Source organism: Abramis brama (genome assembly GCF_963993115.1).
Source record: "Abramis brama genome assembly, chromosome: 11".
NCBI lineage: Eukaryota > Metazoa > Chordata > Actinopteri > Cypriniformes > Leuciscidae > Abramis > Abramis brama.
This window is the reverse complement of record NC_139973.1, coordinates 12,003,422-12,018,345: the sequence shown is the minus strand read 5'-3', so window position 1 is coordinate 12,018,345 and position 14,924 is coordinate 12,003,422. Positions and strand designations below refer to the sequence as shown.

Below are 14,924 nucleotides of genomic sequence, written 5' to 3'. Positions count from 1 at the left end.
GGAACCGCTAATGAAAACAACAAAGGTAAACTCATGTGTCCTCTTGTGAGAAGACAACGTCAAAAAAAAAAAAAAAAAAAATAGAGAGAAAAAGCTTTAGCAGGGGCAAGCTGAACATTCCCACTGAGATTGTTTGATGCGGAACATGAGATGCTGAGTTCAGCAGGAGCCGAGTTCATGTGTGCTTAACACATCTGTCACATAGCAGAGGGTTCAGCAGTGCAAAACAGAGGTGAGGAGGCCATTAAATGAGATGAGGATCAAATGGCTGTACTACCCATACTCAAATCCATTCATGCAGACAGCATTTCATACTGTGAAATGACAAGGCATTGTAGCTTAAACTGGTACCTCATGGTGTACAGCAATGTCCCATCATCCTTCAGTCTCAGAAGCTTGTTGGGCGTTGTCATGTTGTGAGCAATGGATTTTTTGCCATTAAGGAAAAAGGTGTCAGGTGTCCAGATGTTGCTGGCCAGCAGGTTATTCAGAGGTAGCATCTCCATTGGCCCTTTGAAACACAAACGCTCATCTTTCCAGCTTTGACGGAAAAACACATCAATGGTGTATTCCTGTTCAAAGGAAAATGTTCATTTAGTGTGCACCAGAAGGCAGGGTCGTCGTGAGGAACCCCAGGCCCTGTGATGAGGAGGAGGGGCACACTAAGGCCTCCCCATAAACTTTTTCTCCAGGGGCCCATGAATTACAGCGATGACCTTGCCTGAAGGCAAAATCAAATGTGTCACATGACTAAATATAAAAAATGAACAATAGTTGCATTCATCAAATCACACTGTGACCTACCTAAGATATTGCATGCAGAATTTCAGGAAATGTTGCAGAGGTGAAGTAATGTTACAGAGTGAGGCAGGATTTAATGAAGAGTGATCTCAGCTGGGAATTTCCAGCTGTAGAGGTGAATGAATGGTGTTTCTTCATGAAGAAAGGATATGGTTTAAATATTTACCATCTCAGTATCTGACACTGGCCCAAAGCTGGTGACAAAGATGTTGGTTTTAATTTCGGTCACTTTCTCTGTAAAACCACACACAAACAGGGATTTATTAGATTACATTTAATTTTGGATGTTATATATTTATACTATAATGGAAGTTCTACATATTTTATACTATACATACTTTCTATATATTCATGTACTAATATATATATATAGACAGAGAGAGATAATGTATATAAAATATGCAGAATTTCCAATCAAGTATAAATATACAAGTAAATAGTGTATATATAGTAGGCCTAAATAAATAAATAGAATATAAAATATGCATAGAAGCGGCAGCATAGAAGTACACTTTGATTAGCTATTTGTATTGATATGCTATTTCTTTTAGTTGCATTCATTTTAAATGAAAAGCAATTAATTCCAGGCTCCTGACTGCACTTTCCTTCTCAAAGAACTAAATCATGTCTAAATCCATCATTTGTCAACTGACATCATGTTGCTGATGCACAGTTTTCACATGGAAACAGGTGCAGCCAGTGTTTATTCTCTTTCTCTGCCATAACAGCATGATTTTGACATCTGAGAACAATAAACCTGCACCTTTTGAAAAGAGCGATAGCTTTCTCAAGGTCAGCGGGCACATTCATATCCCTTCTCTCTCGCCCACCCTCTCTCTCTGTCTCTTGCAAGAACACTGTAATTGCGAGTGCCGGGAAATAGTGGCTGTTTGATTTTCACAGAGAACCAGGCAATTTCTGTGATCACTTCTACTCTGTGCAAACATCTCCTGTATGAAAACACTTCCTCCCAGTTAGTGGACTGAATAGAAGCAGCATCTCTCTCTCTCTCTTTTTTTTCTTTTCTTTTGTAGGTCCTTCATGCTGCTGGTCACGATGGAATGTGCAGGCGTTCTCTCTGTTTAACCATATGCCTTTATCTGAAGACATCTTTTCAATATAACTACCAGAGGTCAATGCCAGACATAAATTGCCCTAATATACAAGAAAGAAAAAAACCCCGCCTCTCGCTAAATCACAATCTTGCTACAGATTATGTTTTTGAAGTATCTAGGCATGGTATCTAGGCAAAGTTTACCTCCAAGCCCAGGTCGCAGTCTGTTATCGTAGCCATCCAGCAATCCATCCAGGATTCGTGTAAATACTGTGATGTTATCATTGAGCTCCGACTCTTTAGGAGTCCCTGTAGTAGACTGGGAGAGGCTGATGCACAAGACCATACAGATAATTAATAACTACAAGTATTAGTTCCTATCCATTAGGTGACCACAGTGATAAAATTGTCAGGAAAATGTGCATTCTTAAGATATCATTAGAATCAATAGACATATATGCATGTTACATTAATTGACTCCTGCAATTAACTAGAAAATAATATGAAATCAACGAGAAATAGAAAGTTACATTAAACGTAATCTACCTCAGATGGCAGGTGAAAGTCATGAACAAAACACCGACCCACATACTTCTCATTTTGGCGCTGCAGTGGGGTCCATATCCCATACCTGCAAAGAGTCCAGCATGTGGAGTCATTCATACCAGCATGATAATCTTATCATTCTCCATGAAACTCCATGAATTATGCACACTTTAATTTAAAATAAATTGAGAAGGCAAGTTTGAAATAGAGGTGTATACAAAATCCCTAAAACAGGATGATCAGTAAACTTAAAAACAATATAATTTACGAAGTGTTAAACAAACAGTTTTGGTCAGCTATACAGTTAAAATTAGGACACCTTTTCATTATTACTTTAATAATAATCATAATAAAAATAATAACAACTGATGCAATCAAATGCCTTAATTATTATTTTTTATATTATTTATTTGCCAATTTCAGATACTATACAAGTTATATTATATTTTTACATTTTTATTTTATTTACTTTTTTTAAATCAAATTTTAAGAATCTTTTCTATGTCAAACAAATGTGTTGTGCATTTCCCTTGAACGCCAGTTTGCAACATTTCTTTCTACGTGACCGTTTGTAAAAAGCAGTAGGAGCGCTGAGTTTGCAGCGGCTGTAATGCTTAGTTTTAACAGCATCTGGCGTATAAACTTGTCGAACATTTACAGTGAGCCCTACAAAGCAGAGTTGAGCAAAGATCGTGTACAGTAAAAGCCTCGCATCTTACCTTAAATATCTGAATGGTGCAGTGGATCCACGTTGAAAAAATAAAATAAAATACAAATGCAATGAATTCCTTTTGAAGCAGTGAGCAAAATCCCGCAACGTTCAGCTTACAGCAGTAGTAGATGCGTTGTTCATCAGATATATCCAGTCTTAACCATACAGGCTCATTGTTCTGTCCTCTTTTACGATTCAGTGACTGAACAGCCGCTGCAGAACATCCATTCCTTTCCACCGCATCCCAAAGACCCCTTCATCACTCCTAAATCCAATTGAAAGACAGTAACCAGGCAGCCCTTAAAATAGCCTAGCCTTTGTTTTCTCTCTTCCCCTATTCTCCCTCTAGTCAACAAATTCCCTTTAACAGACCATTACTTTTCCCCCTTCTTTCCTCTGTGGTAGCCTAGCACGACATCTCAACGCTTATCTGCGCAACCGTTCAAGCGTTACAGAGTTTAACAGGATTCTCCGCTTACCGGGTCGGCGGTTTGACGTCCGTTGCTCTCCTCACTCTAGCCCAACTGTCACTCTAGAGGCATTTGTTCGTATTTGGGACCAAAGTAATAGGACGTCACCTCCGCTCGCGCGGCATAATTACCCCCCGAGGGAAATTTAAGCGCCCGTTGGGTTTTGAAACTTATCTTGTTTGAGCTTATTCAGAGAAAAGCGCGATTACCCCCGTCCCCTGCGCGCGTTACAAACGCGGACACCAGAAAATGAGTGGATTTCCCAACAATTCTGCTTACTATGCATTTTGCGCGCGAGCGTTTAGCTCTAGGCAGCTCCCCATGCGCCAGGCTGTTTAATGAAGACTGGCTTTCTCTATATGCGGATCATTATATCTCCACTGAGGATAATTATGGTTTAAAAGTATCAGTTTGCCCAATTATAACGAGTTGTAAATTATAGAATAGTCCTTTTATATAAATAGTTTAAAATATATACGAAGTATAGGTATATAAATATATCAAGGTATCAGTCAAAGATACATAATATTGATTTGACAGGACTAGATATAAAAATGGTTTGAGAGCAAGTATTGTTTTATATGAAACAGAATGGAGTAGTAATGAGGACAGCCATCAGAGGGAACTCTAATCCCATTTTTTTTTCTCTGATGCTGACTATCACTGCAGTGCCTCAGTCGATAAATGAAAACCTTAAAAGCTCTACCTGCTCCAATTTCATGTTGTGCATAAGTGAAAAGAACTAGTTTCTTTTATAATGACACATTTTATGCTGATTTGGGGTGACAGGACAACTGGGAAATGTCTCCAATGTCGTACACAACACACACACATGCAAAAAGCATTGCTATTACACCACTATTCTAGTGATTATGCAAAATACTACAAATGTATTAAGATTACTTCAAAAATAAAACAAGCATGTGTATTGAAGATTCCCAGTAAAAATGCACACACATGGGTAATGTATGCAGGTGTTACATTGATTTAGAGCAAGAGAATCAAAGCAAGTAAATTAAACATCTGCTATGGGTTGGTTTTAATGGTCACACTGCTATAAAAAAAAAACAAAAAAAAACATGCATCCCTTATAGGACAAGATTATTTCTAGGTTCATGAAGATAGTAAAGACAGTTTGTTGTCTAAGCACAATGTGATATTTAGTAATGTGATTTGGGGATTGATTTATTTTTGAAGCGCTTTTGTCTGACTGTTGATTGACTCCATTGATGTGCACTCCAGAGATTTTCACACAGAGCAGCTGTTACTTCTACAGTCCACCTGTGTCCAGCGAGCATCTGATAAACATGATCTAGTTGCGAGTGTGTGTATGTGTGCATGTTAAACAGAGCTTGAATAACTAAGATCGCCAGAAAGACAAAAAAAGCAGCCTATGTTTGAACCCAAGACATATGAGTTAAAAGTGATATATTTGGTAATGGTTTTTGGGATTCTTTTCTTTTACTATACACGATCAGAACCATAACAATTGCTTAGAGAGAGTGTTGATTCCAAAAATAGTAGCATGGCATTGAATGATGGGAATAGTAACATCACCTCCCTTTCTGTTTTACAGGAATGCTGTGGATGGGAATAAAAAGCTATTTGCAATCTATGACACAAGGTAAGTGACTTATTTGTATGGCAAAAAAAAAGAAAAAAAAAGTGAATTAAACATGACATGACAGAAAGACTGAAATATATTTTCTTGTAAGACTTACTCCAATAATTTTTGTTTTATTTACAGCATTGAAAAATATTTTTTTCTTCCCTATTATCGACGGCATGTTGTTAACGCCTCAGGATCGGAGTTTCGCAGTATCGCAGGGGTCTGAATTTTTCAATGGGTATTACGAGCGATTTTGCAGAGTTCTGTCTCAATCTAAAACAAATCAGACCGACAATGTCAGCCACATACATACATTATTCATTCAGCACAGTGCAATATTCACTCCATCCAGAGAAACTATTTATCTGTGTCCATTTAATCTGGAGGGGGTGGAGGGGGCGTGTGGAGGAGAGAGGTCTTTTGCATCTGCGAATTGACACGAATGGAAGGAAAAACCCTTTCAGTGGAAACCAGTTATTCCCCTCTTAGTGATACTACCTCACCCCTATACAGTAGATCAGAAAATTGCTTTGATAGTTCAGTGGGCGAAATAAAGCAAAGTGCCTTGTGAACTTGTGGACGCGGTCTATTACCTCACATTTAGAGAGGTCAGGGGACAATGGTCATTTTAAAGGCAGGGATCGTGAAAGGTTTCAGTCCTCCCACAGCCTGTTTGACTAGTGTTACTTTAAAGGAAATCTACAGCATTAACAGCATTTGGCTTGGTGTGTGACCGTGACTCGGTGCCATTTGCTCAGCCCACACACTGAGGAGCCTTTGCATTTGCAGATGATGTGTGAGTGGAGTGCTTTGTTTGGATGATGGGATGTGGGTGTGTGTGGGTAAGTGCTGTTCAGAGCTACCCTCGCTTTCTATCTCTCTCCTTATAGTAGCTGCTCTTTATAAATGTTTATGCTACAAGAAGCATAGAAATCATTCCAGCTACACATGTAGCCTAGAGCTACAAAAAGAAATCATCTTAGAATTGAATATTGAACACATTATACTCTATTAATGCCAACGTGATAGTAAAAAGAGGCAAGGGCACTTACTGAACATAAGTCTTAAACTTTAAGTTTTAGTTCTGTACAAAGAAGTGTTTTCAGAAACAAATTTCAGACCTAAAGAATTTACACCCAGCCAATCCATGAGTTTGGAACTGGCCACACACAAAGTTGAAATGGAATTTCAGGAAAGGGAATTTATTGAACTGCAATTCAAAAACACCAGTAAGGCATTTTGGGAAATGAGGTTGGTCCAAAAAAGTTAATTTATAAAATACAAATTTCAATCTATAACATTCAAGGGCTTAATAATCTTTGCTTTCCTAGTTAAAAATTATTGTTATGCGAATTTCTTAGAATGTCAATTCTAATGTAATTCTATTTTCCTTACATTCAAATTATAAATTCAAACTCAATAACTGATTAGGAATGGTTACCCAGGACTAGCTGTCCTAAAACAGATCAATATTTGTTAACAATTCAAAAATGAAGAGTGACATACAGTCATACATCAATATAGTCCTCCTAACACTATTTCAGGCGCGGATCAAATGCTAAATGTTGCCAAGCTAAAAATATATAGTATGTACTTGAGAGCTCAAGAAGAATGGACATCTCGGTGGAGACTCAGTCCTCGGCTCTGAAGCTTCTGAAACAGTACCAGGAAGCACAGCCACATCCCTCTGCATCCGGCATCTGCTTCTAAAAGCATTAGCCCGGCATCAGTCTGCACACTACAGTCTAAATGTAGCTTGGGGGATTTAAGAAAGCCACTAACTTCGACCATTGACCATATCAAATCCAGCAACAGCTCCCTTAAACAACCTTTCAGTCAGAACAATGCAGACCAGTTTTTTGAACACAGGTCAAATTAACAGGATTAGTTTAATGAGTTTTTAAAGCTGGGAAGAAGCCATTACACTTCGGCTTAATCTCCAGCAGACTGTCAAGCCTCACTGAAAATCTGATTATGTATAATAAAATTGTCTAGAGGCTCAATGGAGGAGCCTTAATATCCATTGATGGGGAGTGGTAGTGAGAACAAGTAATATATCAGATTGATTTTATCACAGAAGGTATCAATACAGTAGCGTTTTTCTCCTTCCACTCTGTGCTATGATATTCTGTTTATCACGTATGCTTGCATGCAGAGGTTGGCTACAGTACAGAAGGTGTTCTTATAAATGTAATGTTCTAATAAAGTTATAAAGCACTGCCATTTGATACCACCATACCTTGATGTAGCAGATGTGCAGCTGAAATGATCTTCTCAGAAAGAGAAAGATTAGCCTACTAGTGTCCAGAACACTCAAATGTAAGGAATGAGCTGAGTAACCACTTAAAGGTGCAGTAAGCCCTTTTTGAAAAACGCTGTTGAAAGTGGACAGCAGTAAGGGGTGTATACATGAGAGACAAAGCTCAGTGCACAAGACAGACATTAGCAGAACGACTATAGAAAGAGAGATGGTAGAGAAAATACAAAAGATGAAAAGGCCAGGGGAATATAACTTTAAAAAGAAGGGTTACGATCAGGCAAGAGGTAGGACCCAGGTTAATATTGGAGAAGCTTTCCAGCGCTGGAGAGACCTTAAGAATGAACACCGGGGTTGCTTTATTTCTTAGTAACGTTAGTTTTGCCGAGTTTCACAGATGTGACAGAACTAAGATATGCTGTCTTGCTTGAATGTGTTACTCGTGTTATCTTCGCTTGCTTGTTCATTTGCATTAGTTTTATTATTATTATTATAAGCCTGGAATGTGTAAACCTTCTCCACTGCCCATTTTAAGCATCCCAAAGCATTCAAAGCTCCCAAAGTGTGTCCGAAAAGTGAGATGACTTTCTCCTAATATATGGTTTTTCATTTACGCCATAGTCATTGCTTGTGTTGCATATGTGTATGTTTACGTGGGGGCGGATTGGAGGCATCAAGATAGGGGTGTGTTTGTTTTGGTGATTTTAAATATCAACAGGGTTTACCAGAAATCACTTACTGCACCTTTAACAGTTATGACTTCATTTTAGCATATAGCCTAGGCATTTTAAACAAAAAATGCACTTTTTTAATAATATATGTATGTCTATATCTATAAGAAAGTGATAAATAATGCCAGTTTTTGCAAATAATGCCCGATACCGAAAACTGAAAGTCCAGTCCAGCAAACTGTTTATGGTTACCTAGGCCTACTCGCGAATTTGGAATACTTATGAAATGTCTATATAATATATACTTTATTTATATGTAAAACAAATCAATTGTTTTATGGCCCCTCCTCAACCATTTTTTGGTTTTGACTTCCTGCGTCTTCCAGTAAGAAACCCCCAAACCTGATGGTTACTTACATCAGACCTGCACTTGAACAGCAAAGGACGAATTTACAACGCAAGAAGTTGTGATTTGGTTTGGATTTGTTGTAACCAAGTTGCTTTCCACTCACAAAGATTTGTGATGTAGGCTACACCCACCAGCAGGAACGGCAAGAATACACGAGCTAAAATACTCACCGTTTTATTGTTCTCCATGAACGAAGAGTTGGGGAAACCCTTTCAAGTCGATCTCTTCAACGTTTACTCGCCTGTATATACACTTTTTCTTCTAGTTAACGAGCCCAACGAAACAACACCGGTGTTTTGTTGCGATATACAGTTAAGTTTTTGTTTGAATTGACATGTTGAAAGAGTTATTTCGGTAAACTCCGCACTACACACTAGCAAGAACGACTTCACGACGAAGCTTGTGGAATGTCACGTGACCACTTTACTTATAGTGAAGTCCTCGTGCTCACATGTCAATTTCATCACACTCCGGTAGACTCGGTCATCATTTTCGAAATCAGTACCCGAAATTTCATTTTCAGTTTCCAATTCTCGCGTTTTCCCGAGTGAACATCTAATAACAAGCGTATTTTGTTGGCTATATGTGGGGAAATAAGTATTCCTTGCTTTGCTTAGCTGAAATAAAAAAAGAGGCGTAAGACTGAGACTTCAACAGAGGGTGTAAATTCGGGACAGCACAGCTACGAGCGTCAAAACCGAAGGATGGAGATCTGGCTGTGCCCCAAACACAGACTCCCCTGCTGCAAGCTCCGGTAGTGTCTTGGGCAAAATGCATTGTATTCACCGAGCACCTAACCAAATAACGCAGTCTCCGCAAGAGAGCGAAAACGCGGATCGCAGCGATTTGTTTACGCGTGTTTGACAGTAATTGGAGTTTAGCAAAGACCCACTGATGGAATAACGTAACGTGTTACCCTACGCAAGGAAACCATACAACGTCAGTTTTGTCGCTCGATTCCTTGTCTGAAAGAGTATAAGGAATGTTTGGAATACAGAAACGAAGGCTGTTTGGTGTTCTTTCATTACCGGTAATTGTGGCAGTGATGTGCTGTGCTCAAAGGTAAGAAGAACTGGTGGAGACCATGGCGCGAGCGCATAGACCTCCTGGGCTCTAATATGATGGAATAACCTTCTTTATTGTTTCTTTACAGCGCCAATGAACCAGGAAACATGTCTTTTGTCAAAGAGACAGTAGACAAGCTTTTGAAAGGGTATGACATTCGTCTTCGACCAGACTTTGGAGGTATGATGTCGCTCACTTCATTAATTCTTACTTTTAATGTTACATAAGTATTTAAAGATTGTTTAAAATACTGATATAAAATAAATAAATGGTTTTGGTGAACTTGAGGATTAAGTTTTTCTTCTCATTTAAGGTGCACCAGTGGCAGTAGGCATGAGCATCGATGTGGCAAGCATAGACATGGTGTCGGAGGTCAACATGGTATGTCTGTTTCTATCTTTAATTATTTATCGAACCATTGATAAGTAGCATAAGCAGACTTTTGGACATGTCCTGTGAATTAGTAAAAGAGCTTCCCGCTGTGCTGTCCATGGTGCTGAATCCACATAGCTTAGTGTCTTCTGCCTGTGAGTGCTAGAGCTTTGCTCAATCTGTTTTAGTGCCAAGGTCTAGTAAGGGAAGTGTTTTTAATATTAAAATCCTGCCAGGACTTCATTGTCGACGATGTGGTGTTTTTCATCATGTTAATGCTTTCTCAGTGCAGATCAGCACCAGCAAATCACTTCCAATGTCAGATGATAGCTTTTATTGTGATTTGAATAAAAAAAAAAAAAAAAAAACACTTGAAAAATATCCCACGTTTTAGGACTAGAAACTGTAGTGGTGCTTTTTGAGTCAATAAAAGTTTGCATTCTGTACTGAAGTGTTTATGATTCATGGATACATGGGTAACACAGTTCAAAAGTTTTCTTTGGAGCATTAGTGGATTAAATATGAAGCGTACTGTATGTTTGTGTTACATACATTCTATTTTTGTCTGTTTTGACTGTAGAACTCATACAGACTTGATATATAGACTTAATTATACGGTATAAAATGTCGAGTCAAAGGTTCTCAGTGGTACATGTCCACATCAGAGTATGAGACAGGGTTGTCTCTATGGAGACCATGTCCATTTCACAGTCATGAATATGCAGATAGGTTAGCCCTCTCACCTGGGCACTGAAAGGAGGATGCTGTCAGTCCCACAAGGGGATGGACACATATGCCAAGGACACAGCTTGACTGTGACACAAGAAGTGATCATCAGTCACCTAGACTTGTGTTTATTCTTTTGTAAAGTTGATAGACACTGACAAGATGAAATTGTCCAGTATCTGTCCTCATCTACTGTATGTAGCATGATATGTCAGACAAGTGTGGATCAAAACTGTTTTGACATATTTGCAATTCAATTTCTTCAATATTGTGTTCTTTGTGAAAGTCATTATGTCTGATCTCAACTTTGACTTTGATTTGCTCTGGCATTGTGTCACATCAGAGGATATGTATCCTAGAGATTTGATATGTCACTTTACCTTTAAGCCTGTCACTGATCTTACCTTTAAAGGTGAGAGTTTGAACAAGGTGCACTAATCTTAGATTAACCCCAAAACACATCTGTTGGAGCTCAGAGCAGTGAAAGTCACACAGGCCATGCAATCACAAATAAAAAATCGTACTCTGACAACTTGAAAAATCAGCCCAGATATGGCATAGTTTTTCATTTTGAATATTTGTCCCTGAAATTTAGCAGGTTGTCCAGGTTAATGAGCTTTTAGCTTGTTAGTTACTTTTGATTTAGTTCTATCTGTAAGAAAACACTCCAAATTTATTATTGCATCATTTTTCGCTTGTCGTCATGTGAGATGTGCGCTGCTCTGATTGGAGCTGTCTGTAATGCTATGCTACTCAGCCCAACTCTTCTGCCCACATCTTTCCTTTCCTTTGCACTTCTCCCACTCACTGTAGACATGCACTGATCAGTGCATTTTTGCAATATTAAGATCATTAATAATTAAACACGACCACACTTAGTCTTATCAGGTACAGTATGTGAATTATTCACTATAGACACGCATTTAGCTTTAGTTCTCCCGTGGAGTAAAACTGACCCTGTCAGCATGAACTATTAACTCAATTTGTAGCCGAAATCAACAGTGCTGCAGACATTATCCCGGTTGATGAGGTTAGCCATGTGACTGAACTTAGAGCGCTTTGCACGGGAAGTCTAATGGTAAGGTAATCAAGCAGACGCTAACAGGATTTTCCAGCCTAAGAATGGTGTTTGCTCTTTACAGATTAGTTATTTCTGTATAATGGATTAGCTTTCTTTAGAGGTACAAATTAGGATTACTTGGCCCATATTGTTAATAGCAGTGATCCAGGCAGGGTGAGGACAAGGATGTGTGTGTATGTGTGTGGCGGGGGTTGGCTCAGCTCAGCAAAGCTAAACGCAGCCCAGCACAGTGGGGATATCAGGGAAACCTCTGTGCACAGTAGGGATTACAGAAGTCAGTGTGATTATTATTCTGTGAGACAGTTAAGCATCCAGGGAATGACAGGAATAGAGAGCAATATGAAACATTACCCGTACAGGCATGTCCGCACACACTCCGCCTGTGTATACATGACTGCTTATGCAGACCGTATGAAAAAGTTCATCTCTCTTGAGATTATCTTTGAAGTGATATGATTGAGAGTGTGTTTGCTGGTGTGAGAAAGAAAAAAAGTCTTCTTAGTATTCATTCATATATGCATCATGATCAAAGTTGAATGACTACTTACTCAAACTACTGTTTGTGAGAAGGAAAATGGATTATATACATACTGGCGAAATAATTGCGTCACACATAGACACGGTTGCTGTCCGTGGTGCTGAAATGTGTGATTTGAGAAGGATTTTGCATATGTTGAGATACTGACATATGATGGGAACACACTACACGATTTTCAAAATCGTTGGATCGCTGTTCTTCTCGCACTACATGACAGTCTGGGGTTGCATTTAGTTGCTGTTGTGTGCACACTACATGACAGATCGGCGACGGGGGGGGGTCACACATTACACAACATTTCAATGGGAAGAATCCCAGACAAACTCTGTCTGGTCTACAAACTATGTCAATTTGTCGGTGCGCTGATTTGCAACGGGAAAAAAAAGAAGAGCTTGCAGAAGCCATGCTTGCTGATGTTCTGTTGCAGGTCTATGACTGCTCTGCCTGAATTTTCTATTGCCCTGTATCTTATTCTCTCTTTGGCAGTTGGTCTTCACAGATGTAATTCCAGGCAAAACACATTTCACACTACAGGACAGTTGGTGACAGGTCCAGATATTTAGCATGCTGTGATTGGTGCATGCTAAATATCTCACGGGCATCGGTGACAAATCGGCGCTTCACTCAGATCGCATCTTTGATAATACACACCGCGCGATTGTAACTCACGTGAACGAGCACCGATTTGCCTCAGATTTTGGCCATTTATCTACGCTTTCCGCAAAACTGTTGGCGAGTGAAAATCAGGACCTATTATCCTTTTTTACATTTTACACATGAAAAAGTTCTGCAAAGTTACAAAGCAAAGTCCACTTCAAACGTGGTTATTCTCTACATCAGAACTGTTTCTGAACTACCTGAAACATCTTGATTGTAGTGTTACATTTTCTTCCAGGAATGTACACATCACAATATTCCTCATTTAAATAATTCCTGCCCAAAGCATACACAAAATAAAGGGGGTGAGGCCTGGTTGAGTTGCATTAGTAGTGTGTTGTCACCATATCCAAGAGATGCTGTTTTTTCCACCCCGGATCTATTGCAGTTATGGTAAGAGACATGACATTTTCAAAACACACTCGAAGCGATTGACCAATCACAGTAAAACGGCATAATACGTCCTCTTTAACAATTTGTTACAACTACAATCATTAACTTTATCTAACATAGCTCACAAAATTAGACATATCAGGATGGAAATAAGCCATATTGTTTAGATTTACTAATTATGAACTTTTTACTATATATTGTTGACAGTGCATTACTTTATTTCCCAGTCGTTGTTGTAATTTTACTATGAACTAAGCTATGTTCTGTTATTCTGACATTTATTGTCAAGCACACACATTTAATAGGACCTTACTCTGTCAATATGTCACATGAAACAGCTTTCATTTTGTGTTTGTTTAATTTCAGTAACAGGCTGAACCCTGGTGTGTTCAATACAGATTCTCCTGTAAGTGTCCTGGTGTGTTCAGTTCACTTGTAAGTGTGGCTGACAACACCAAAGGCTTTAGGAATTTCAATTTAGAATATCCTCGACCCCAGTCTGCCTTTAAAAGGTATTGTTCTTTAACATCCCAGCTTGAATAGCCCCTTTTTGTATCAAGGCAGAGCTTTTTCAAATGTTTAAGGGTGTTTAAATGTGGAATAGTTGCTCGTTGACTTATGCTGATTTGATGGGTTGTTTTTTATTCGCTTATGTTTTTGTGTCTGTGTCTGGACTGAAGATTACAAAGTATCTAATTTTTGGTTAGGGCTGCTGGATACACCTCAGAAGTTTTCTACGATATTATAAGCAGTGATGCAATGAACATACAGTACAGTACAGTAAAGACATTTATTATTTGTGACCCTGGATCAGAAAACCAGTCACAGGTAGCACGGGTATATTTGTGGCAATAGCCAACAATTTCTTTTATGCCAAAAATCATTAGGATATTAAGTAAAGATCATGTTCCATGAAGATATTTTGTAAATTTCAAACCGTAAATATATAAAACATTTTTTTGTGGGTGTGTGAATGCAGCACAATCGCGAACATAAATGGACAACTTTAAAGGCGATTTTCTCAATGTTTCGATTTTTTTATACCCCCAGATTCCAGATTTTCACCACAAACCATTGTACAAACCATACATCAATGGAAAGCTTATTTATTCAACTTTCATGTGATGTATAAATCTCAATTTCAAAAACAGGTGACTGGTTTTGTGGTCCAGGGTCACATTTTACAAAAGATTTATATCTCAAATAAATGCTGTTCCGTTTTCTTTCTTTCATTCAAAACTCTGAACAAATGTATCAAGGTTTCACAAAAAATATTCAGCAGCACAACATCGATAATAATTAGAAATGTTGCTTAAGTGCCAAATCAGCATAGTGGAATATGATTTCTGAAGGATCATGTGACACTGCTGAAAATTCAGCTTTGCCATCACAGGAATAAATTACATTTTAACATACAAAATAAAATAGAAAACAGACATTTTAATTTGTAATGCTATTTCACAATTTTACTTTTTTTTATCAAATAAATGTGGCCTTGGTGATAAAAGACTTCTTTCAAAGACATTAAAATACTGACTCCAAACTGGTAGTGTATATAAGTAT

At 38.4% G+C, this 14,924-nt stretch overlaps 2 protein-coding genes across 7 annotated transcripts in view; one reads left to right on the top strand and one right to left on the bottom strand.

Annotated features, from left to right (window-relative positions):
• The window catches only part of gabra5 (gamma-aminobutyric acid type A receptor subunit alpha5), a 39,376-nt gene extending 35,679 nt beyond the window's left edge, over positions 1–3,697 (bottom strand). The window contains exons 1-5 of one of the 2 annotated variants that reach the window (XM_084128015.1): positions 3,593–3,697; positions 2,402–2,486; positions 2,060–2,184; positions 968–1,035; positions 352–572 (exon numbers count right to left, since the gene is read on the bottom strand). In XM_084128015.1, the coding sequence (XP_083984141.1) occupies positions 352–572; positions 968–1,035; positions 2,060–2,184; positions 2,402–2,484 (497 nt within the window). In that variant the 5' untranslated portion in view covers positions 2,485–2,486; positions 3,593–3,697. Of the gene's footprint in view, positions 1–351; positions 573–967; positions 1,036–2,059; positions 2,185–2,401; positions 2,487–3,120; positions 3,546–3,592 lie in introns of those variants that run through there. The other variant, XM_084128014.1, reaches the window with a different exon arrangement.
• The window catches only part of gabrb3 (gamma-aminobutyric acid type A receptor subunit beta3), a 72,788-nt gene that overhangs the window by 22,677 nt on the left and 35,187 nt on the right, over positions 1–14,924 (top strand). For 3 of the 5 annotated variants that reach the window (XM_084128010.1, XM_084128012.1, XM_084128009.1), the window contains exons 2-4: positions 5,160–5,207; positions 9,683–9,774; positions 9,908–9,975. In XM_084128010.1, coding sequence (XP_083984136.1) covers positions 5,160–5,207; positions 9,683–9,774; positions 9,908–9,975 — 208 coding nt within the window. Of the gene's footprint in view, positions 1–5,159; positions 5,208–9,388; positions 9,592–9,682; positions 9,775–9,907; positions 9,976–14,924 lie in introns of those variants that run through there. The other 2 variants (XM_084128013.1, XM_084128011.1) reach the window with 1 other exon arrangement.